At 43.1% G+C, this 26,621-nt stretch overlaps 2 protein-coding genes across 2 annotated transcripts; both read left to right on the forward strand.

Moving 5' to 3' along the window:
- Positions 1–1,632: 1,632 nt before the first annotated feature.
- Positions 1,633–13,063, forward strand: LOC307198686 (PRAME family member 8-like; the record flags this gene model as incomplete). The annotated part of the gene is made up of 4 exons (XM_079945783.1): positions 1,633–1,877; positions 2,323–2,895; positions 3,967–4,332; positions 13,006–13,063. The coding sequence occupies 4 exons, from the start codon at positions 1,633–1,635 to the stop codon at positions 13,061–13,063; spliced, it is 1,242 nt and encodes a 413-aa protein (XP_079801909.1).
- Positions 13,064–19,817: 6,754 nt separating this feature from the next.
- On the forward strand, positions 19,818–22,699 carry LOC307198695 (PRAME family member 8-like; the record flags this gene model as incomplete). The annotated part of the gene is made up of 3 exons (XM_079945796.1): positions 19,818–20,104; positions 20,555–21,127; positions 22,141–22,699. The coding sequence occupies 3 exons, from the start codon at positions 19,818–19,820 to the stop codon at positions 22,697–22,699; spliced, it is 1,419 nt and encodes a 472-aa protein (XP_079801922.1).
- Positions 22,700–26,621: the final 3,922 nt, after the last annotated feature.

Consider the following 26,621-nt stretch of genomic DNA (forward strand, 5'->3'; position numbering starts at 1 on the left):
CTCCACCCAGAGAATAGCCTTTAAATCTTCTCCCTTTTCAGGAGAAAAAACCAACAACAACAACTATGTTTTCCACTGTTTGTCTCATTCACACGGTCCCTTTAGGAATGCCCAGCTCCATGCTGCCCAGCCCCACCCTTCTCACTGTGATTTTGACCTGACCTCCTTCAGAGAAGCCTTGACATAAGGCTGGAAAACCAAACACATCCCCCAAAGAACTTCCCTTGCTGCCCGAATCAGCTCATAATCTCCCATGTTTCCGACATAACACCTAAGTGACACTTGATACAGGGATGGATTTATTGTGTTTCCGTTGGGAACAACACCACTGTCTTCATGAAGCTCTTTTTATTCTGGGACATTTTGATAATTGTGATATGGCCAAAGATCCCCCAACACTGATGCTTTAAATTTTTGTTTTTCCTATCCAATATCACAAATCAATAGCCCCTTCCCTGTCTCATACCCACAGGTATAACTATTGGTATTGGTCAAACCCAATGAATATTTGTGGAGTGAATCAAGGAACGTGCCTTTGACTCCAATACCCCTCCTTCGTTCTTTCTCTTTCCTGAATGAATATCTGATTCAATCCATTCCTCTTGAGATAGACAAAGATCCCATCAGGATTAACCTGATGGACAGTCTGGAATCTAATCAGGTATGCTTTCTGATTGGAAGTTAGTAGTTGGAAAGAAGGACGTTGTGATTAGAAAGGTATATAAAATCTTCCTGTACCAAAGAAGAGATGCAGAATCCAGTCACCTCCTGGATTTTCCGAGGAGTCTGAGGCCCTAGCACCACCTCGCCAATATCATCAGAGCTGGTCAGTTACATACCTCCGCTAAGGACACCCTCATCTTACCCATGATCTCTGTGTCTTGAATGGTGGCATGTAGCTTGGTATGGAAGGTTTCTTATTTCTTTTCAGATAAACTGATTTAAGATTTTGGTTTTACCTCTAAGTGTAAATTTGCCTTAATCCCAAATACTTTGATTTGTGCGTTGGTTTATATTATTTCTAAATGTCTTAACCAAACAGATATTCTTTTTAATGAAAAGTATCTCTTTGGAATTTTATTTCTTGGCGTTTAAAATATTTACTTTGTGCAAATAGCATTCATTTCAGGGGCATCTCCTTCATCTTTCTCAGCCAAGTTAACTGTGGGAATTGAAGATGGAGGCTGTTCTGGACCACATGATGCTCCTATTCCCATAGTTTTGGGGCCCTAAGTGATGGTCTGAAAGGTTTCCCCCAAGAAAGATAAGGGACATTGTTAAGGTTCATGGTACACACTTACCACTGGGACATGAATTAAGCAAAGCAGTGGGTGGAAATGGATGGACTAGTGGTTGCCTTTCCTTCTCCTTGGTACTTGTGAGATACTTGTTCTGCTGCTAGTAGGGAAAGAGTTATGGCTTTGTGTCCGCTGAAACTAGAGTGGAATTGGGGAAAATTGAGGCACTTCTACCACTGTGCTAAGTCCCTCTGAAGGGTGGGGAGACAATGGAGGCTTGCTCATGCTTGGCATGAAAAGGATGTCTTGTTCTCTGATGACCTCCACAGGTTTCCTTTTGGAAAAGATCAGAATGAGTATCTGGAATCCACCCAGACTCCTGGACCTGGTGGGAATGAGCCTGCTGAGGGATGAGGCCTTGGCCTTTGCTGCTCTGAAGGATCTACCAACAGAGTTCTTCCCATCACTGTTCATGGAGGCCTTCCATGGGAGACACAGTGAGACCCTGAAGGCCATGGTGCAAGCCTGGCCCTTTGTCCGCCTACCTCTGGGAGGCCTGATGGAGATGCCTCATGTGGGGACCTTACAAGCAGTGTTGGATGGGCTTGATGTCCTGCTTGCCCAGAAGGATTGCCTCAGGTGAGTCTGCCAGGTAGGCTGGTAGGGTCCTAGACATTGTTGAAGAGACAGCTGGTGTCGTAAGAGTAGGTAGCCAAGGGATGGACCAGAGGCTTCTGATGATGCCAAGGAAGAAGCTCAGAGGCCTTGGCCATTGCTGAGCTCACTTCGGGAAATGCCTTCTGGAAGTGTAGGAGTGCCTAAGATGCAGGGGAGCCTGAAAGAACATGCCCCCACAGCCTTCTAGTGATGATTAAAGGTACTGGAAGTAGAAAACCAGAAAGAATGGAAGTGGGAAAGGAGATGGAGGAAAGAAAGGCAGAGAGGGAAGAAGAGGCAGCAGGTGACGTCAGGAACGTGAAGTAAAAGCACACGTGGGAAGTGAGTGTTGCCTAAATTCTGAGACTGCGGTTTCATTCAGTGTGGATCTTAAACCATCGCTGCCAATGTGCTGTTTCCCCCACAGGAGGTGCAAACTGCGGGTGCTGGATTTAAGGAATACTGGCCAGGACTTCTGGAGCATGTGGTCTGGATCCAATGTCCGTGTGTCCTCAAGCTCATCAATGGCACCTGTGGCTGAGGACAGGTCAAGGACAGAGAAGCCCTTGGCTCCCTTGGAGGTGTTTATAGAACTTTGCCTCAGTGAAGGGACCATGGATGAATTCTTTATCTACCTCATGCAGTGGGTGGAGAAGAGAAAAGTTTCCATACACCTGTGCTGTAAGAAGCTGAAAATTGTTACAATGTCCATGGAAAATATTATGAAGGTCCTGAGTATGGTGCAATTGGACTGTATCCAGGAGGTGCAAGTGAATTGCACCTGGCATCTGTCCACCCTGGCCGTGTTTGCTCCTCTCCTGGGCCAGATGGGTAATGTGCAGAGACTCTTTCTCTCCCCCATTCTTGTGTCTGCCTTTGAGGAGTTGGAACAGCAGCACGTTGTCCAAATTACCTCTCAGTTCCTCAGGCTGCACCACCTCCGGGATCTCCGTATGGAATCTCCCTCCTTCCTCCAAGGTCGCCTGGACCAGATGCTCAGGTGAGTGTGCACCACTGACCGAGTAACAGAGAACACAACACTAGAACGTCACGTGCATTGTTTCCTTTGTTGCTCTACCTTGAAGTGTGGCATCACATAACCACACAAATCAAGGTAGAGGGACAAAGTGCGATAGAGGCTCTGGAAAGGGACACCATGCTAGGAAGCTATAGATTGGAGGGTTCAGATGTATCAGAGTGTTTGTGATTTCTTTCTCAGGAAGAGATGTCTTTGTTCAGGTGACTTAAAAAAAACAAAAACAAACAAACAAAAAAAAAACAAAAACAAAAAACAAACAAACAAAAAAACAGGTAAGAGGGCACTGAAGAGGGGAAAGAACCTCAGACCTGAGTATTTCTAGAGGAACTCTGCGCTCAACCGTTTTGTGACCACAGTGAGCCTGTCTCAAATTCCCCATCTGTAAAATGTTGCTTGTGCTCCGGATTAGGTAATTAATATACGGGAAATGCATGATTCTGGTGGTAAGGAATGGGGAGCCAAAAGCAAAATAAAAAGTGGTAGGTGGTTTGCAGATGATGCAGGGATGTAACTGAGCCCCTGCAGACTGGAAACCCCAGTTGATGATGTGGGATCTTGTCCAGGTTGGTTCTCTGTGCATGTCTCCCTCCAGCCTCATCTGGCCCAGAGATCTGGGCACCTGGGGCTCAAGTAGTGAGCTAAAGGCACCCTGATGTGAGAGTATTTTTTGTTTGTTTCAACTCTAAATATGAAAATTCAGTGATGCCCGCTCTTGATTGAGGCTCTGTGCTAGGCTCTCCTCTGAGCATGTTCTAGTGAATTCCACTCTTTTCGTTCATCCGCAAAAGGAAATGGAGTATGTTGTACCCTGCTTGACTGATGAGGAGAGAGAGCTTTCAAGATTCTGTGTACTTATCTCAGCCAAACAAAGAAGATGACAGGAGTCAGGCTAAAATGAGATTGGGCCTTCTGGGTATTGATTGTTATCAGATGGTCAAAATGACTTTGGCCTTGGGTAAAACACTTATCTCCCACCTTGAGGTCACGTTCCATCCCAGTTTCCAAGACCTAATTCCTCAGTTTCTCTCCCAGGTGCCTGAAGACTCCCTTGGAGAACCTCGCAATAACTCACTGTCTGATTACAGAATCAGACTTGAAACATCTGTCCCAGTGCCTGAACATCAGTCAGCTAAAGGGCCTGGATCTGAGTGGTGTCCCACTGACTGACTTTAGTCCTGAGCTCCTCCAAGTTCTGCTGGAGAAAGTTGCAGCCACGCTCCAGGAACTGGACTTAAATCTGTGTGGAATCATGGACTGTCAACTTGAGGCCATCCTGCCTGCCCTGAGCCACTGCTCCCAGCTCAGGACCTTCAGCATTTGTGGGAACCTCCTCTCCATGGCCATCATGGAGAAGCTGCTGCGTCATACTGATGGACTGCCCAGTTTAATCCTAGAGCTGTATCCTGCCCCAAAGGAGAGTTACAGCTCTCAGAGAATTCTACACCTGGGGCGACTTGCCCAGCTTCAGGCTGAGCTGATTGAGATTATGAGGAACTTAGGAAGGCCCAGGACCATCTGGATTAGCTCTAGCCCCTGTCCTCGCTGGGGCAATGAGATATTCTGTCATGAGAAGACCATTATATACTGCTGTTTTGTCCCTCCCTAGTTGGTTGCCTCTATGAAAAACTTTCTTCTGGGCACTGGAAACTGAAACCTAGGAAATAGGTGCATTGTGAAGAGAACACAGACCTATGGTTTCAGGCATCTGCTCAACGTGAATGTGAAAAGGAAAGGTGACCCAGCAGGGGTACAAGATTGAAGGGGACTTAGGTTGTTTCCATCTCTGGGCTATTGTAAATAGAGCTGCAATGAACCTTTTGGTACATGACTCTTTTTGAATTTTGGTTTTCTCAGGGTATATGCCCAGTAGTGGGATTGCTGGGTCATATGGTAGTTCTATTTGTAGTGCCCATCATCGGATGAATGGATAAAGAAGATGTGGCACATATATACAATGGAATATTACTCAGCCATAAAAAGAAATGAAATTGAGCTATTTGTAATGAGGTGGATAGACCTAGAGTCTGCCATACAAAGTGAAGTAAGTCAGAAAGAGAAAGACAAATACCATATGCTAACACATATATATGGAATTTAAGAAAAAGAAAATGTCATGAAGAACCTAGGGGTAGGACAGGAATAAAGACACAGACCTACTGGAGAACGGGAGGGGGAAGGGTGAGCTGTGACAGGGCGAGAGAGAGGCATGGACATATATACACTAACAAATGTAAGGTAGATAGCTAGTGGGAAGCAGCCGCATGGCACAGGGATATCGGCTCGGTGTTCTGTGACCGCTTGGAGGGGTGGGATAGGGAGGGTGGGAGGGAGGGAGACGCAAGAGGGAAGAGATATGGGAACATATGTATATGTATAACTGATTCACTTTGTTATAAAGCAGAAACTAACACACCATTGTAAAGCAATTATACCCCAATAAAGATGTTAAAAGAAAAAAATATATATAATTGTCTCAAAGTGAAAAAAAAAAAAGGTTGAAGGGGAAAAGTTGACTCAAGGAGTTGATGGGAAATTCAGGGTGTTGGTGCGCCAGGGATGGAGTGGATATAGGGGTGGAGGAACATGAATCAAAAGCCTCGGTTGCCTTGCAAAAGGAAGATAATGATACAAACCCAGCTCATTAGACATTTGTAAGTTCCAATGAGAGAATGCACTTGAGGGCTTGGCCCTGGAGCTAGCATACACTAAGAGATAACTAAATGAGTCTTTCCCTTCTTTTTCTCTCCTAGTGGAAACCTCAGTATCTACATTCCTCTAGTTTACCCTCTATTCCTTACAACAGGGTGGAGGGCAAACCCAGGGCCTGAAATGGGTCTCACCTTTCACATGTGGACACCAATGAATCATGGTTCACTCAAGCTGCTCTCTCAGGGAGGAGGAAGGGAGGGCATAGGAGAGATTGGATTCATCTCTAGTGATAGACATTCTGAGCCTCAGGTCTCCTAGGCCACCAGCTGGTAGATCAGACAGGAGGATATAAATCGGTTTTGTAAGCAGGACTGTATACGTCAGTACTTTTTAAAAATTTTGCTGTCCTGTTAATACTAGCTGAGTTTAAATATTTGCACATTTATATGAATATTAAATACATGAAATTTCTTTGAAAATTATAGAGGTAATTTAGTACTTGTAAAGAATGCATGTGGATTTTTTAAAAAATGTTGAACTTCCTTTGGCGTCTCAAGACAAATAAGACATGAAAACTGATTTTAGAGATCGATGAATGAGATTTTTTCTCCTTTAAAAATATTTACAATAATAAAATTTTAGAGCTAGGATTACAATTATATTTTTTAAAGTAGACTTTATTTTTTAGAGCAGTTTTAGATTCACAGTGAAATTGAGCAGAAAGTACAGAGAGTTCCCATTTGTCTCTTGCCCCCACGTGTACAGCCTCCCTGGATATCCAAATCTCCCACCAGAAGAGTACATTTGTTATAATTTATGAATCTACACTGAGACATCCTTATCAACCAAACTTCATCGTTTACACCAAGGTCCACTCTTAGGGTTGTACGTTCTATGGGTTTTGACAAATGTATAGTTGCATGTATCTACTAGTGCAGTATCATATGGAGTATTTTCACTGCACTAACTTATAAGAACCTGCTGTATAGCACAGGGAACTCTACTCAATACTCTGCAATGGCCTGTATGGGAAACAAATGTAAAAAAAAAAAGAGAGAGAGAGAGTGGATATATGTATATGTATAACTGATTCACTTTGCTGTACACCTGAAACTAACACAACATTGTAAATCAACTATACTTCAATAAACTTTTTTTTTAAAAATCCTCTTTGCTTTGCCTATTTATCTTTTCCACCCCCCAGTCCCTGGCCACCACTGATACTTTTGCTTTCCCCAGAGCTTTGCCTTTTCCAAATTGTCATATAGAGTTACAGATGTAGGAAACAATGTTATGGTTTCCAGGGTGGAAAGGTGGGGGAGGGATAAATTGGGAGATTGGGATTGACATATACACACTACTATATATAAAATAGATAACTAGTAAGAACCCACTTTATAGCACAGGGAAGTCTACTCAATACTTTGTAATGACCTATATGGGAAAAGAATCTAAAAAAGAGTGGATATATGTATATGTAGAACTGATTCACTTTGCTGTACAGCAGAAAGTAACACAACGTTGTAAATCATCTATGCTCCAATAAAAATTTTTAGAAAAGAAAAAATGTCATATTTCTGGACTCATACAGTACGTAGCCTTTTCAGATCGACTTCTTTCACTTATTAAGTTTCCTCCATGTCTTCTCATGTTTTGATCCCATTCCTTGTCTGAATACACCACAGTTTATTTGCTCACTCATATACTGAAGGACAGCTTTCTTGCTTCTTTGGTTTGCTGCTAAAATCATCTATGTGCATGTTTGGTTTGGACATACGTTTTCAACTCATTTGGATAGATACCAAGGAACGAGGCTGCTGGATCATACGAAAAGGGTACGTATTACAATTTTTTCTGTTGACAAACTTACCTGTTAGACAATGATGAAATAAAACTTATATTTTAAGGCAGGACAAGAAAAGCATTAAACAGAAAAGTCTCTCTCTGTGTTTGTCTGGGCCTCCTGCCTGCCTAATATGCAATGAGCTCCTCAAAGATGGGAGCGCCCGCTCAACATTAAAGATCAATTTTTTTTCTTCTGATGCCAGCAATGTAACTTCTTAAAAGAACAGTGTTCTTTCCCAGCTCTGTAGGGGTTCATGGTGACTTGCTGCTCACCTTGTACGTGCTTACCTGGACTATGTATCCTTGGTGAACTTCATGTAAAACATCAGGATGTCATTCTGATGAGTGATCCTTTGACTCAGAAATGTACATGACTGTGCCTTTGACTTCTAACACATGGAACAGTTCCCAGGGCTTTTTGAGAATCTGCTTCCTGGGTTATAATCCTCAGTTTGGCTCAAATAAAATTCCCTTTTTTTTCTTCTTAACTTGAGAGTTAATTGAATTTTCATCAACAACATTAATAGTCTCATAAAGTGCAGGGACTGTGTCTCTATCACCCTGTGGTCCTGCAGCTGAACAAGAAACCTGGTGTGGCAGTAAATGCTTATAACTGTGGGTGCATGGACATATTTAACAATGGTTTATAGCCAAACGTTATTTTGCACTGAAATGCACATTTGGGGAAAGTCAACACTAACTGTCTACCAATAACAAATAAATTGGATACGGAAGAAACAGCACTTGTGGTCAATGCATTTGTACATATAAGTTGTACTTGGAAGTGTAACTGAGCAGAACCCTATGGGCCCTTCCCAGGACAGACACCCCCTCATGTCCTGCACCTGCCTCTTGTTTGTAGAAAACCTTTATCCTCCTAGGCCTATCCTGAGTTCCAAGAATACACAGAAAATATGATAAAATGTAGAAACAAAGGAAACTAATCAAGCAGGACAAAATAATAATAGCTTAGCCATTAAACAAATTCAAAAACCTTTAGTTCCTCCTCAAGGGCTATAGATAACATTCTGAGCCATATCCTTGAGCTACTTTGAAAACACTGAATGAAGTGAGCTCCAGGCTGCTACAAGCACATAGAGACCAGAGGGGCTGGAAGCAGAAGCTTGATGATATTTATTCCCGATTACCTCATCACCAACGACCAGAAGAATGTCCATGAGCTGATCACACACCCTACAACACTCTCTCTCACCCTGTCTTTAAAAATCTTTTCCTGAAAGTCATCAGGGAATTAGGGTCTTTTGAGCAACAGTTGCCCCCGTTCTTTGCTTGGTGCCTGCAATAAATGTTACACGTCCCTTCATCACTCTCAGTAGCAGCAGATTGGCTTCACTGCAACAGATCAGTGGACCCGAGTTTGGCTCAGTAACAAAAGAAACCTTCATTTGTTTCCCATACTTTTGTCGGTTTTGCCCAAGGAAGACAGGACTATACTCTCAATGTAAAACATCCCAACAATACAGAGAGAAGAAACATCTCCCCTGAACTTCCTCTTCATCCCAGGCCCCTCTCCAGAGAGTTCAGTTTAGTGTACTTTCCAGACGTCTCTCTGACTTTCTGTACATTTATTTTTGCATGTGCTGACATCTGGTTCAGCTTCCCTTATAGAAACGGTGTCTTAGGGATTCAGATCATCTTGCTTTTTTACGTTTAAGGGTGGGTCTTAAGGATCAGTCTTCATTCATATCAGCGGGCATATAGTAGTCCATAAAATGAATGGCCCACATTTTAACAGTGTGCCTCCTTATGTAAATTTAGGTTGCTCCAATGTTTTGCTGTTCTTGCCAACCATAGAGTAATAAAAATCCTTGTACTCCCCAAAGCTTCTCTTTGGTTTCTCAACGCTTTCTCCCTGTATATAGCCCTGTTGTTCCTGAACTATCCATTTCATCCTCTTAGAAGATAATTTTCCTCAACTTATGTCAAGCTCACCACTATATTCTATTTTTTTAATTAGCCAAAAGGGGGAAAAGAAAAGGTCACTGGATTTCAAATCATCCTCCAGTGCTTCTATCAGTAGGCTGAGCTGCTTGAATTTTTTTTTTTAATTGAGGTATAGTTGAAGTTCAATGTTATATAAGTTTCAGGTGTACAACATACTAAATCACAATTTTTAAAGTTTATACTAATTTTATAGTTATTATGGTAAAATATTGGCTATATTCTCTGTGCTGTACAATATATACTCCTCGCTTATTTATTTTATACATTGTACTTAGTATCTCTTAATCCCCTAACCCTATCTTACCCCTCTCCCTTCCCTCTCCCTACTGGTAAACACTAGTTTGTTCTCTGTATCTATGAGTCTGTTTCTCTTTTGTTATATTTACTAGTTTATTTTATTTTTCAGATTCCACATATAAGTGATGTCATACAGTATTTATATTTTCTGTCTGACATTTCATTATACATAATACACTCCAAGTCCATCCATGTTGTTACAAATGTTAAAATTTCTTTCTTTTTTATGACTGAGTAGTATTCCATTGTGTGTGTGGAATATACCACTTCTTTATCCATTCAACTGTTGATGGACACTTAGGCTGCTTCCATATCTTGGCTTTTTAAATAATGCTGCTGTGCACATTGGGATGCGTGTATCTTTTAGAATTATTGTACTTGGGGTTTTTAGGTATATACCCAGTAGTGAAATTGCTGAGTCATATGATAGTTATATTTTTAGTTTTTAGAGAAACCTCTGTCCTGTTTTCCACAGTGGCTGCACCAATTCGCATTCCCACCTACAGTGTATGAGGGTTCCCTTTTCTCCACCCCTGGCCGACATTTGTGATCTGTGGTTTTTTTTGATGATCGTCCTTCCGACAGGTGTGAAGTGATATCTCATTGTGTTTTTTATTTGCATTTCCCTGATGATTAACAACACTGAACATCTTTCAATGTGACTGTTGACCATCTGTATGTCTTCTTTGGAAAAATGTCTATTCAAGTCTTCTGCCCATTTTTTTTTTTTTTTTGCTGTTGAGTTGTATCACCTGTTTATATGTTATTTTGGATATTATGTCCTTATTGGTCATATCATTGGCAAATATTTTCTCCCATTCAGCAGGTTGTCTTTTTATTTTGTCCATGGTTTCCTTTGCTGTGCAAAAGCTTTTAAGTTTAATTAGGGAACATTTGTTTATTTTTGCTCTTGTTTCCTTTGTTTTAGGAGACATATCAAAAAAAATATTGCTATGATTTGTGTCAAAGAGTGTTCCACCTAAGTTTTCTTCTGGGAGTTTTATGGTTTTGGGCCTTACATTTAGGTCTTTAATCCATTTTTTGTTTATTTTTGTGTATGGTGTTATAAAATGTTCTAATTTCATTCTTTTACATGTAGGTGTCCAATTTTACCAGCACCAATTATTGAAGAGATTGTCTTTTCTCCATTGTATATTCTTGCCTCCTTTGTCATAGATCAATTGACCATAAGTGTGTAGGGTTTTTTTCTGTGCTCTCTATTCTGTTCCATATTTTTATGTTTCTGGGTTTGTTTGCTTGTTTTGCCAGTACCATACTGTTTTGATTAGTGTATCTGTGCAATGTAGTCTAAAGCAGCAGCATGATACCTCCAACTCTGTTCTTCTTTCTCAAGATTGTTTTGGCTATTTGTGGTCTTTTTCTGTTTCTGTACAAATTTTAAAATAATTTTAGTTCTATGAAAAATGCTGTTGTTATTTTGATAGGGGTTGCACTGAATTCCTAGATTGCCTTGGGAAGTATGGTCATTTTAACAATATTGATTCTTCTAATCCATGAACATGGTATATCTTTACATCCGTTTGTGTTAGTTTCTGGCTGGAAACCCAAGATCTTCTGGACAACTGGGCAAGGGGTGAAGCCCAGAGGCAGCCAGATGAGAGAGGATAGGACACTGGACTAGGGACAGGCCTTGGAAGAGCAAAAGCTTAGAAGAAGACCAAGAGTGTTACTGAGTGAGGAACGTCTAATTCAGTCCCCTCTGGAATGGTGTCAGATTGCTGGGGTTATGGAAATAGAGCTGGAACTGGAGAGCAGTTGACCTCAAGGTGGACCTAAAGCTCTTCTCCAGAACCTTCCATCAGAGCAGCATTTATGTCTATGCAGGAGAGCACACTGGGCTGTGTCTGGGTTAGCTGTCAACCACATCCTGGGTCCTGGGCTCTAAGTCACCTTCTTCCTGCAGGTTCTTCTCTTCAATGGGCAGAGGCTGGTATGATGGGCTCCTGAAAAAAGAGGTATCATCAGAATACTACACAGGGGGTCAATGATGCTAACAGGAATGGAGGATGGGAGTTTGGGGCTGACTCATCAGCAATGTTGCAGCATCCCATCACTCCTCATGTGTCCACTTTTCCAAAGTCTGAAGAACTGTGTCCTGAGAACATGGATGAGAAGTGTTCTGAGGTGGCCTCAATGACTGTGCACAGTGAGATCTAGGAGTGCTGAGGATGAAATTTCAGTTATAGAGATGAGGATTTGTGCTTCTATTAATAAGTTCAGGGGGCATACTTTACTTCCCAAGACCAGTGACTTTTGTTGAATTGCTGTTTTGGTGGTGCTCCAGGAGGGAATGTGTGTCCCAAGAGTAATCCACAATAATAAAATTGCAGTGCAGGTGACTAGTTCAGGCACCACCAGGCTAGGTGTGTGGTCTGGGTCAGAGCCAAGGGATTGGAACAGAGTCTCTTGGGTCCCTCCATGGAGAGGTCTCCAGGGGGAGTTACCCTCTTACCCCAGACCACAAGTTTCTGCCTGGTTTGCCTTATCCTACACAAAACACATTTCAAGTTCACCTGCATCCCATATATCTCTACATTCTGCCTATTTGCAGGGGACTGCATGTTTCTGACCTCACAATTCATACTAAATATCATTCTGGCAAAGAAGACATGCAGATGGCCAACAGGTACTTGAAAAAATGCTCAGCATCACTAATCAGGGAAATGCATATCAAAACTACAATGAAATATCACCTCACAAAATTTAGAATGGCTGTTATCAAGAAGACAAGAGATAATGAGTGACGTGAGGGTGTGGAGAAAAGGGAACCCTCCTGCACTGTTGTTGGGGATGTAGTTTGGTGCAGCCAGTATGGAAAACAGCATAGATGTGAATTTTAAATAAAAAAAAGAACTACCATTTGATCCAGCAATTCCACTTCTGGGAAGGAAATGAAGTCACTGTCTCAAAAAGATATCTCTACCCCCATGTTCACTGAAGCATTATTCACAGTAGCAAGATATGGAAACAATCTAAGTACTTGTCAAGGGATGATGAAGAAAATGTGAATAATATACAATATATATTATTCTGGTTGGTCAGATACACCACACTAATACTGGTAAGAATGTTTCCCTCCTGCTGTTCCAGCCACTTGCTGACTAGAGCCCTTTCTCCTTCAAAGGAGCCAACCTTCACAGGGAGACAACCTGGTGAGGTGCCTTATGTGGATAAAAGGCACGTAAATTTAGACCCTGCTCCCTCCATTTTCTTGCATATGACCTTGAACCAGTCAAGGGCGACCCTCTCTCCATGGTCTCTGTTCCTCTCAGGCTCACACCCCTCTTCTCCCAGAGATTCAGAAAGGAGGAAAGCACCTGAAGAAAAGATGAAGAAGCCCCGGAGGAAGTGACACAGGCTGGAAATTTCAGACTAACGAAACTCTCCGGGAATTTCATGACGTCAGAAGGATGAAGGATCAAATGTTGGGGGCTGATACAAACTTAGAAAGGAGGATGACAATTTACAAAGCATAGAAACGGTGTTGGCTCCCCGTTGACAATTATGCCATGGGAAGAAGGCAGTCCCTGCTCTTACTACTCTTGATAAGTTTATTACAAAGAAATACAGCACTTTAATTCTCAAAGTTTTAAAATCCAGTGTACGAAATAAATATTCCTTTTACTGTTTTTACATTTACATATATATTTATAACTACATCAAGTGAGTCCTTAACTTTTCTAAAGGTTATGTAATAATCATCATTTTTACTATTGATTATTAAGATTGTGCTGTAGCTTCAGTTTGCATGTTTATTTTTATTGGGGAGGAAAAATGTTTTCTGTAACCTTCAATGTTCTTCAGCTGGTCTAATAATCAAGTTAATCAGAGAAAAACAGAACAAAATTAATTACAAACCTACAGGAGTCAGACAAGTGCAGTGAAACCCAAGGAGAAGCCAAACAATTGAGGCTCATGTGTGATCTCAGGACACGGGATGGGAGAGAGTGCCAGGTCTTCAACGGGGAAGAATGTGATTCACAGAAGAGCTAGTAATTTGTTTGGTAATTAGATGTTTGTCCTGCCGTACAGATACACCACTCAGATAAAGTTATGTCTTGATAATAGCTCTCTCTCTGGCCCAGGCCCCCTTTCTAAATTCTTTTAGGTAGTTCAGAGAGAGGGAAAAGGTTTTCTTTGTTTCAGTCTGCTGTGTCTTGATTGCCTACAGCTCAGAACAGTAAGTATACCAGTGTTGCACATTGGGAAGGGCTCCTTTTTAGTCCCTTTACCTTCCTGCACTACTGTGGTCTAGGTACACATCTGTCTGTATTAAATTCATGTTTCAGCTTATGTGTTTTTTGTCTGTCTCAATAGAATGTAAAGTCTGTACATATGAGATAACATGGTAGTGGGACATATCACATTAATTGGATGTTTCCCTGATACCCAGAATAGCAGTTGGTACACTGTAGATACTCAGTAAACACATTTTAATTGAATGATAAGTGACAAATACAATTGTAGATAGTTAAAGTGTGCAATGTGGTGATGTGATATACGTATACACTGTGAAATGATTACCAAGGTCAAGATAATTAAGACATCCACAACCTCATAGTTAACTCTTTGTGTGTGTGTGGTGAGAATGCTTATAAGATCTACTCTCAGCAAATTTTAAATATACAATATTATATTATTAACTATGGTCACTGTGAGTGTACTAGATCCTTGAAGAGACGTCTGAACACCCATGTTCACTGCAGCGTTATTCACAATAGCCACAGTATGGAAACAACCTAAAAGTTCTTTGGTGGACGAATGAATAAAGGAAAAGTTGTATATGTTCATATTGGTATATTATTCAGCCATAAAAAGGAAATTCTGCCATTTGTGAAAATATGGATAAACTTGGAGGACGTTATGCTGAGTGAAGTAAGCCAGAGAGAGAAAGACAAATACTACATCGTATCATTTATATGTAGACTCAAAAAAAGGAAAAGAAAATCAATTTCTCATGAACAGAGAATAAAATGGTGGTTGACAGGGACTGGGCCAGAGGGAATGGAGAGAAATACGTCAAAGGGTACAAATTTTCAGTTACAAGAAGAATAAATAATCCTTTTTTTTTTTTTTTTTTTTTTTTGCAGTACGCGGGCCTCTCACTGTTGTGGCCTCTCCCGTTGCGGAGCACAGGCTCCGGGCGCGCAGGCTCAGCGGCCATGGCTCACGGGTCCAGCCGCTCCGCGGCATGTGGGATCTCCCCGGACCGGGGCACGAACCCGCGTCCCCTGCATCGGCAGGTGGACTCTCAACCACTGCGCCACCAGGGAAGCCCTAAATAATACTTTTAAATGAATCAAGGAGAAAAGTGAGAGGCCAATACTGGGTAAGAGTATTAGGCTGTGTCACATGTGCTGGAGACAACCCAGTGAACTTGTCCACAGAGCCCTCCCCCCACCCACCGCCACCACCAGAAGCTCCTGCCGGTCGTCAGCCCGGGACTTTAGAAGATTTTCCCACAAGAGGGAGGCCGGTACAGGTCCCTGCGCTCCTCCTTCATTTGTGCTGGACAAGCAATGGGTACTGCTTTGACTTTCATCTCCTATGACCTTCATAAGGATTAAAGTAGGCAATTTGCTGTCATTTGGATGACGGAGACACAGTAACAGACCTCATTATTTCTCATTTTCTCCTGAAAAACACAATTCTCAAAGTCTGGAAGCTGTGATGAGTGAGGAGACAAAACTGCAAAATTTCCAAAGAGCATCCCTTCCCCTGGCATATATGTCAAGGTGAGGATCCTCGCCTTCCCTCCTAACCTGCCCCTGGTATTTGCACCCAGACTGGATGCCCACCGCTCTTTCTCTCTCCAGACTCTTCGCTGGCCAGACACTGTGCCCTTGCGGTGAGTGCGAGAGCAGCCACTGGAGCCTAATGCCAGTCAGGGCAAAGCAATCCAGACCCTGGGAACTCACAGCCCCCAATCCAGGGCCTCAGTGTCCGCAGTGGCCTCAGACACAAGTCCCCAGACTTGATGGGACACAGTCCTGTGAGAGCCAGAGGACATGGTCTCCTGCTAGGCTGCCATTTCTCTACTCCCCCGCTCATTGTGGGCCCTACAGCAGCTCCTCTGGACATTCTCTGCACTCCTCTCTCTTCTTTCCTTCATTCCCTGTGGCCCAATCCCACCTGGAGAGAGTCCCAGACATCCGCCCCACCCACCATGTCTCTACAAGCCTGTCCTTTGGGATTAATTGCCTGGACCCAGGGTAATGTTGTCATCAAGTCTTTATTGATGAGGAAGAAAGAGCAACAGCTCCTTGTTTATAGCAAGATATTAGTGGATCTAAAGTGGAACCAGACCCTGTTGAGTACTGGGGGAGCAGGCAAGGTGGGCCAACACAGACAGCTGGACTTTTAAAAAGGCATAGAGAGTGAGACATTTCAGGGCAAGAAGAGATCTGAGTTGGGAGAGAAAAAAAACTTACTGAACCTGAGGAGAACATTGTCAGCCCAAGTGCTGGACCAAGAGAGCCACAAAGGGGAGAGCCTCTGCAGGGGACTGGTCCCTAAGGTCTCCCATCAGCTGTCATGTCTAGGAAGACCAGAGGAGTCAGGGTCCTCTTCTGTAACCCAGGATGTGTCGCCCCCCCAGCATTCCTGGGTGCTTTGATGGATCCAGAGATGCAACAGGGGAACTCTATGCATTAGGGTTAGTCAATTTGTCCAAAATAGCACAGAGGAATTAGAAAAGAAGTACTTGATTTTTGCTGATCCCATTGGAAGTGTGTCCCAGCATTGTAACCAGGCTCCAGGTTCCTGGAGAGGTGATGTTGGTGGGCTGCAGAAAGAGAGGGCTGCCAAGTCAGTTCATGCTGGGAGGCGGAACTGGACGCACAGAAATATGCTAACCCCCTGAGCAAAGACCCTGGAGCAATGTTTTAGGATGTCACTTGGGATCGTGTGACTGGAGAAGCGAGAAGGACAACCCCCTGATGGGCTCAGGGAGCTGCTCCGACCTGGGCAGCAAACAAGGTCATGAAACAGGCAATCAGGACAGGGTAGAAATGTCAAATCCAGGCTTCTCACCAGACCCCAAGCGTCCTGCAGGCCCCGAATTGGGTGGGAAGGACGGCACCTCTGTGCACATGTGCTCCCTCCTCCTCGCCGCCCAGTATGTCCCCTGAGCAAACAGGCTCTGTGTGGAGTTGGACAGAGGAGGTCCCCTCTACTCAGGGGGAAGGAAGAGGGCTGGGCTTTTATAATTTCTAGAACATTCCAACACTCTGACCCCTCCTATCTCCTTCGATTTCACAGAAACTGGGAAACATCCCCAGCTTGGAGTCTGCAGTTTACCCCTTCCCACTGACATCATGTGAAGTCTGTCAATCAGTCCTTCCTAACACTCAGGGGACCTTCTGAACCCCTCACATGAGGGAATCTACCAATTATTCAGTGGATGGAAGTGGGCAGGTTTCTATCCCAAGGCCAGACCCAGGTCCACCAGGCTAAAAATGGAGAAAGAGCAGTGAACCTTTCATTTCCTGTGAAGGTTAATCGAGGTGGTGGATAAAAAGTGCTGACACCGTTGCTCACCACGTTGTGTTCAATAAACAGAGAGGTTTATGATTATCGTTGTTACTAATCTCACTCTATTGCAGCTTATTAATAAAGGGGTTTGGCGGCCTGGGAGTTAAAATGTCTATTGAGACAATCCAGTTTAACCTAATTTTATGCACAAGGCATTTATACCCATAGCAGGAATGTGGTGAAAGGAATCTTCCGGAAAGATATCAAGGTGGAAAACACTCTTCAAAACTCCTAGCCTTCTTTGGCTGTTTTATAATTGAATTACTTGGACATCGCAGTGAATGGAGGAAAGGAAGGCATGAAGGACTCTTAGGGGTGGAGGGAGGGTCACACTTTCTTTGTATCCTGAAACTGGAAAAAAAAAAATCTCCATGTGATGAAGCCCGGGGTGGGAGTCACCCATGAGCATGGCAGATCCTTAAAAACCAAATATAGCTTCTGAACTTTGTAGGGAAAGTTGTTGGTATTTATGAAGAGTGCTTAATATGAGAAGAGCAGAATTTTATTTCTGTGGCTAACGATGTCACTTTGGTCAGAATTTCTGCTGAACTTTCCTAATTTTGAGGAAATAGTAATTATCATAATATACGTGGAAAGGGGCCAATGGGATTATGGCTTGGCTACCAAGCCCCCAGGAAAATGGCTGCGGCTAATTGCCATTGGGGAGCGTCCTCTGCGGGAAGAACCTAAAAGAAAATGTTTACTGGTAGCAGCCACCACGATGAGGACAGGGTTTGGTGCACATTATCCACGTTCATGTCTCCCCTTGTATCCAAGTTCCCGAACAGCCCACAGTGCGCACCCTCAGTCTTGGAAATGTCTGACTTCCCAGGGCTCCCAGCCTCTCCCTCTGCTCACATTCTCATATTTAATCTTTTCATGCCAGTTTGCTGTGCTGATCCCATCTTTCTGGGAGGAAACACCTCAAACAAACACTGGTTCCCTTTTTAATTTCTAAACTCCACCCAGAGAAAAGTCTTTTAGTCTCCATTTTCCCAGGAGAAAAAGAATATACCCATACTATGCACAGTGATTCATTCACTGTGTCCCTTTAGGAATGCCCAGCTCTACACCGCCCAGTCCCCGCCCTTCCTTCTTATTGTGATTTTGACCTGACCTGCTTCAGAGAAGCCCTGACTTAAGCCCCGAGTGCCAAGCATATCCCCCATTGCATTTCCCTTGCTCCCTGAATAGGCTCACGATCTGCTATGTTTCTTATATAACACCTAAGTGACAACTTGATGCAGATAGAAGTTTATGTTGTTTCCTTTGGGAATGACATCACCATATTTTTATAATGTTTTAATTGTTGGACATCTTGATGAGTTTGATCTGCGCAAAGATTCTCCAACAATGATGCTTTCTAGTTTTGTTGTTTCTGTCCAATATCAGGAACCAATAATCTCTTCCCACACCCATGGCTATAACTGACCCTATTAGGAAAACTCAATCCATGTTTGTGCAGTGAATCAATGATTGAGTCCTTGAATCCCCTACCCCCATTTATTCCCTCCTGAATGAAAATCAGATTCAATCAATTCATCAGGATGTAGGGGAAGATCCAATCATGATTAACCTGATGGACAGTCTGGAATCTAATCAGGCATCGCTTTCTGATTGGTTGTTAGTAGTTGGAAATGGGGAAGACATGATTAGAAAGGCCTATAAAAGCCTCGGGCATCAAAGAAGAGATGCAGAAACTTCTTCCTCTGGAGTCACTGTCTGGGTTCTCCACCCGGTCTTAGGACTCAGCACCCTGCCAACCACATCAGAGCTGGTAAGTTATAGACCTCAGTCAAGGACACTCTCCTCTTATGTATGGTCAGCTGGTCTTGAACTGTGCCATGTAGCTCAGGATGGCAGGGAGAGGGGTATCTTTAGTTATTTCTTTTCCGATGAACAAATTTAATGCTTTGGTTTTGCCTCTCAGTGTAGTTTTGCCTCACTCTCAACATTTTGATTTGTCCTTTGGTTTATATCATTTTTAATTATCTTAACCAAGAAGATTTTCCTTTTAATGAAAACATCTAACTGTTTAGAATTTTATTTCTTGACATTTACAATATTTAGTCTGTACACAAAAGAGCATTCATTTTAGGTGTATGTCCTTCATCTTTTCCAGCCCAAGTTAACAGTGGGAGTTGTGGATGGAGGCTGTGTTGGGCCACATGATGCTCTTATTCCCATAGTTTTAGGGACCTAAGCGATTTTCTAAAAGTTTTCACCAAAAAGATTAGGGTCAGCCTTCAGGCTCGTGGTACCCACTTCCCAGTGCAATACAATTAAACGAAGTAGTGAATGGAAATGAATGGACAAGTCGTTGGTTTTCTACCTCCTTGGAAGGAGGCTTGCTCTGGTTCCTGTAGAGGCAGCGTTATGGATTTGTGCCCACAGAGACTAGAGTAGAATTCTGCTAAACAGAGACTTTTCCACTACTGTGGGAGCAGTGATTTGGCTATGAGTTTGTTCCTCTGCAGGGTGAGAAGACAGATCAAGGGGTGCTCATGCTTGACTGAGAAAGATGCCTTGTTCCCTGCAAGTTTCCACAGGATTCCTTTTGGAGCAGAGTCAGAATGAGTGTCTGGAACCCACCCAGACTCCTGGGCCTGGCGGGAATGAGCCTGCTGAGGGATAAGACCTCGGTCATCTCCATTTTGGAGTATCTGCCCACCGAGCTCTTCCCACCACTGTTCATTTTGGCCTTCTATGGGAGACACAGTGAGGCCCTGAAGGCCATGGTGCAAGCCTGGCCCTTTGTCCGCCTGCCTCTGGGGGGTCTGATGCAGACGCCTCACCGGGGGACCTTACAAGCAGTGTTGGACGGTATTGATGTCCTAGTTGCCCAGCAGGATCGCCCCAGGTGAGTCTGATCCAGGTATCCTGGTAGAGTCCTAGACATCCTTGAGAGGCAGCTGGTGTCATAAGAGTGGATGGCCGGTTGATGGACTAGAGGCTTCTGATGATGCCAAATGAAGAGGCTCAGAGGCCTTGGCCATTGCTGAGTTCACTTTGGGAAATGCCTTCCAGAAATGTAGGAGTACCTAAGATGAAAGGGCACCTGAAGGAACATGTCCCCACATCTTTCTAGTGATGCTTAAGGTACTAGAAGTGGAGAACCAGGAAGGATGGAAGGGGAAACAAGATGGAGGAAGGTGAGACGGAGAGGGAAGAAGAGGGCAAGGCAGCAGGTGATGTCACGGATGAGAATTAAAAGCTCAGGTGGGAAATGAGTGCTGCCTAAATGCTGAGACTGTGGTTTCATTATGTGTGGATCTTAAACCATCGCTGCCAATCTGCTGTTTCCCCACAGGAGGTGCAGGCTGCGGGTACTGGATTTAAGAAATACCAGCCAGGACTTCTGGAGAATGTGGTCTGGATACAGGGTCCATGGATGTTCAAGCTCACTGATGGCACAAGTGGCTGAGGACAAGTCAAGGGCAGAGCGGTCCTTGGCTCCCGTGGTGGTGTTCATAGAACTTCACCTCAAAGAAAGGACCGTGGATAGATTCCTCACCTACCTCATCAGGTGGGTGGAGGAGAGGAAAGCTTCCATACACCTGTGCTGTAAGAAACTGAAGATACTTTCAATGCCCATGGAAAATATTATGAAGGTCCTGAGTATGGTGCAACTGGACTGCATCCAGGAGGTGCAAGTGAACTGCAGCTGGCATCTGTCCACCCTGGCCGTGTTTGCTCCTCTCCTGGGCCAGATGAATAAAGTGCAGAGACTCCTTCTCTCCCACATCCACGTCTCTGCACTTGACGAGCAGGAACAGCAGCACGTTGTCCAAATTACCTCTCAGTTCCTCAGGCTGCACCACCTCCGGGATCTCTGCATGGAATCTCCCTCCTTCCTTGAAGGCTGTCTGGATGAGATGCTCAGGTGAGTGTGCACCACTGACCAGGTAATGATGAACACAACACTAGAATGTGAAACACACTGTCCGCTTTGCTGCTCTATCCTGAAGTGTGGTATCACATAACCATACAAATCAAGGTAGGGACCCAAACTGGGATAGGGGCTCTGGAAAGGGACGCCATGCTAGGAAGATATAGACTAGAGGCTAGGATCTAGTGGGTGTGAGTATGTGATTTCTTCGTTAGGAAGAGATATCTTTGTTTAGATGACTTAGGAAAACAGGGGGCCTTAAAGAATGAAAACTCCATCAGGCCTGAACATTTCTAAATGGAAGCTCTGTGCTCATCAGTTTTGTGACCACATTGAGCCTGTCTCAGATTCCCTGTCTGTAAAAGGTTGTTTTTTGCTCCAGATAAGGTACTTAATATATGGAAAATGCATGATTCTGGAGATGATGGTAATAGAGCAGGAGCCCAAGGGATAATAAATATTGGAAGATGGTTTGCAGATGATGCAGGGATGTAACTAAGGCCCTGTAGACCGGCAACCCCAGCTGATGTCGTGAGATCTTGCCCACGCTGGCCCACTATGCATGTCACCCAGAAGCCTCACCTGGCCTGAGGTATGGGTGCCTGTGGCCCACGCATGGGCTGAAGGAAGCCTGAGTAGGAAGAGTTTTAGGTATGTCACGTACTATTAAAATTCAGTGATGCCCACTCTTGATGGACACACGGTGTCAGGCTCTCCTCTGAGCATGTTCTAGTGCATTCCATTATCTTCATTCATCCTCAAAAGAAAGTGGAGTATGTTGTACCCTTTTAGCAGATTAGGAAAGAAGGCTTTCAGGGTTCTGTGGACTTGATCCAGTCACACAAAGAAGGTGAAAGATCTCAGGATAAAATGAGACAGCGCATTCTGGGTATTGATCATTATCAGATGGTGAGACCAAACTTAGCCTTGGGCAGATCACTTGTCTCCCACCTTAAGTTCACTTTCCACCCCGGTTTCTAAGACATAATTGCTCTGTTTCTCCCCAGGTGTCTGACAACCCCCTTGAACAACCTTGCAATAACTCACTGCCTCCTTTCGGATTCAGACTTGAGCCATCTGTCCCAGTGTCCGAACATCAGTCAGCTAAAGGGCCTGGATCTGAGTGGCATCACACTGACCTACTCTAGTCCTGAGCTCCTCCCGGCTCTGTTGGAGAAAGTTGCAGCCACCCTCCAGGAACTGTATTTAGAGCAATGTGGGCTCATGGACTCTCACCTCGAGACCATCCTGCCGCCCCTGAGCCGCTGCTCCCAGCTCATGTTCTTTAGCCTGCGGGGAAACCTCATCTCCATGGCCGTCATGGAGAAGCTGCTGCGACACACCTCCGGGCTGCCCAGTTTAAGTCAAGAGCTGTATCCTGTCCCTCAGGAGAGTTACAGCTCTCAGAGAATCCTCCAACCTGGGAGACTTGCACAGTGTCGGGCTGAACTGTTTGAGATTCTGCGAGTCTTAGGACGTCCCAGGATCATTTGGATTAGTTCCAGCCCCTGTCTGCACTGTGGAGATAACACATTCTCTCATCCCCAGCCCATCGTATACCGCTGAAATACCCCTAACTACTTGGGTGCATCTGTCAAAAGCTTTCTTCTGAGCACTTGGAAATTGAAATCTAGGACATAGTTGAATCGTAAAGGGAAAGCAGACCCAGGGTTTCAGATATCTGCTCAACGTAAATGTGAAAAGAAAAAGTGATTAAGGGAGGGTGCAGGATTGCAGAGGGAAAAGTTGACTCTGACAGGTAATAGACCTTTAGGGGACATGTGTCCTATAGAGTCAGAAATATGAATCTAAGTTTCTTTAGGTGGATTCGAGCTTGAGACACATATGTTGGAGCTCTCCCTGGGTGGATTTTGTAAAGAAATGGTCAGAAATAAAGAGACCCTCAGTGTAAACTGACTGCTGCCCTCCATGACGTATTATTCAGCTTTCTCAGTTTATAACTCAGCAAACTCCAGTTACTGATGGAAAAAAAAAAAGAAAGCACTGAGTTGTCTGTGATCTGACACGTTACCATTCAAGCAAGTTCTTTATTCTGTCTGGGGCATCTCTTTCTTCCATCCTTATTTCTGTGGCCGCCCAGTAGGTTAATACACACAAAGGTGAACATACTCAGTGGTCAGTGAGCTACTGGAGTGAGAGTTCTTGGCAGGGCCCTCACTGCTCATTCAGACCATGACCCTGGATATGAGCAGCCCTCATGGTTCTCCTTGTGGGTCCATATGTCTCAGCCAGGGCAGGAAGGGCGTGGGGAGGGCATAAGAGAGATCGGAGTCATCCCTTGTGATAGACATTCTGAGCCTCAGGTCTCCTAGGCCACCTGTTGGTAGATCAGACCAGAGGATAAAAATTAGTTTGGTAAGCAGGACTCTACAGTTCAGTATTAAAAAAATAAATTAGGGCTTCCCTGATGGCGCAGTGGTTGAGAATCTGCCTGCTAATGCAGGGGACACGGGTTCGAGCCCTGGTCTGGGAGGATCCCACATGCCGCAGAGCAACTAGGTCCGTGAGCCACAACTACTGAGCCTGCGCGTCTGGAGCCTGTGCTCCCCCACAAGAAAGACCGCGATAGTGAGAGTCCCGCGCACCACGATGAAGAGTGGCCCCCGCTTGCCGCAACTAGAGAAAGCCCTCGCACGGAAACGAAGATGCAACACAGCAAAAATAAATAAATTAATTAACTCCTACCCCCAACATCTAAAAAAATAATAATTAATTAATTAAATTAATTTTTTTAAAAACACAAAAAACAAACCAAAACCCTGCTGTTATGTAAATGTCAGTTGACTAAATCATTGTGCTCTGATCTATCTATTAAAGATATGTGTCATTTTAAAATTATAAAAAATATTTAATACTTTTAAAGAATAGATGTGGATTTAAAAAAATGTTTTATTTGGTTTGGAGCCTCAAAACAAATAGGATTTTAAAACTGATTTTAAAAATCAATGAACACGGATTTTTTTTCTCCCTTAAAAATATTTAGAATAATCAAATTTTAGAGCTAGAAGGATTACAGTTATAGTTTTAAAAGTAGACTTTATTTTTCAGAGCAGTTGTAGATTCATAGTAAAGCTGCACAGGAAGTACCGAGAGTTCCCATCTAACTGCTGCCCCTATACGTGCACAGCCACTCTATTGGCATCTCCACCACAGGACTACATTTGTTATAATTCTTGAACATACACTGAGACATCATTATCACCCAAATTTCATAGTTTACACTGAGGTTCACTCTTGGAGTTGTATATTCTATGAGTTTTGGCAAATATTTAGTTGTAGTGTCCTACAGAGTAGTTTTACTGCCCTAAAAATCCTCTTTACTCTGCTATTTATCCTTCCATTCCTGCAACCCTGGCAACCACTGATCTTTTTGCTTTCCCCAGAGCTTTGCTTTTTCTAAAATATTATATAAATGGAATCATCTGGTATGTAGCCTTTTCGGATTGGCTTCTCAGTTAGTAATAAGCATGTAAGTTTCCTCCATGTCTTTTCATGTTTTGATAATATTCCATCGTCTGAATATACCAGAGTTTATTTATTCATTCATCTACTGAAGGACATCTTGGTTGCTTCCTTGGTTTGCTGCTATAAGCATCTGTGTGCACATTTGATATGGACATAAGTTTTCAACACATTTGGGTAGATACCAAGGAGTGAGATTGCTGGATCATATAAAAAAGGTGTGCATTGGGCTTCCCTGGTGGCGCAGTGGTTGAGAGTCCGCCTGCCGATGCAGGGGACACGGGTTCATGCCTCGGTCTGGGACGATCCCACATGCCACGGAGCTGCTAGGCCCGTGAGCCATGGCTGCTGAGCCTGCGCGTCCGGAGCCTGTGCTCCGCAATGGGAGAGGCCACAACAGTGAGAGGTCCGCGTACCGCCAAAAAAAAAAGAAGCAAGGGAAAAGCAACAAATAACAGAGGGAATCCCCATAAGGTTATCATCTGATTTTTCAAAAGAAACTCTGTAGGCAAGAAGGGAGTGGTAAGATATATTTAAAGAAATGATAGGGAAAAACGTACAATCAATATTACTCTACCTAGCAAGGATCTCATTCAGATTCCACGGAGAAATCAAAAGCTTTACAGACAAGCAAAAGATAAGAGAATTCAGCACCACAAAACCACCTTTACAACAAATGCTAAAGGAACATTTCTAGGCAGGAAACACAAGAGAAAAAAAAAAGACCTACAAAAAGAAACACAAAACAGTTAAGAAAATGGTAATAGGAACATACATATCAATAATTACCTTAAATGTAAATGGATTAAATGCTCCAACCAGAAGACACAGACTGGCTGAATGGATACAAAAACAGGACCTATATATATGCCGTCTACAAGAGACCCACTTCAAACCTAGGGATACATACCCACTGAAAGTGAGGGGATGGTAAAGATACTCGATGCAAATGGAAATCAAAAGAAAGCTGGAGTAGCAATACTCATATCAGACAAAATAGACTTTAAAATTAAGACTGTTACAAGAGACAAAGAAGGAAACAACACAATGATCAAGGGATCTATCCAAGAAGCAGATATAACAATTGTAAATATTTATGCATCCAACATAGGAGCACCTCAATACATAAGGCAAATGCTAACAGCCATAAAAAGGGAAACTCACAGTAACACAATAACACTGGAGGATTTTAACATCCCACTTACACCAATGGACAGATCATCCAGACAGAAAATAAATAAGGAAACGCAAGCCTTAAATGACACATTAGACCAGATAGACTTAATTGATATTTATAGAACTTTCCATCAGAAAACAGCAGAATACACTTTCTTCTCAAGTGCACACGGAACATTCTCCAGGATAGATCACATCCTGGGTCACAAATCAAGCCTCGGTAAGTTTAAGAAAATTGAACTCATATCAAGCATCTTTTCTGATCACAACACTATGAGATTAGAAATCAATTACAGGAAAAAAAACTGTAAAAACACACAAACACATGGAGGCTAAACAACATGCTGCTAAATAACTAAGAGCTCACTGAAGAAATTAAAAAAATACCGCAATGACAATGAAAACATAACCTAAAACCTATGGGATGCAGCAAAAGCAGTTCTAAGAGGGAAGTTTATAGCAATACACTCCTACCTTAAGAAGCAAGAAACATCTCAAATGAACAACCTAACCTTACACCTAAAGCAACTAGAGAAAGAAGAACAAACAAAACCCAAAAGTTAGTAGAAGTAAAGAAATCATAAAGATCAGAGCAGAAATAAATGAAATAGAAACAAAGAAAACAATAGCAAAGATCAATCAAATTCAAAGTTGGTTCTTTGAGAAGATAAATAAAATTCATAAACCTTTAGCCAAACTCATCAAGAAAAAAAGGGAGAGGACTCAAATCAATAAAATTAGAAATAGAAAAGGAGAAATTGCAACTGACACCACAGAAATACAAAGGATCATAAGAAACGACTACAAGCAACTACATGCTAATAAAATG

Source organism: Stenella coeruleoalba (assembly GCF_951394435.1).
Source record: "Stenella coeruleoalba genome assembly, chromosome: 1".
In the NCBI taxonomy this organism is placed as follows: Eukaryota; Metazoa; Chordata; class Mammalia; order Artiodactyla; family Delphinidae; genus Stenella; species Stenella coeruleoalba.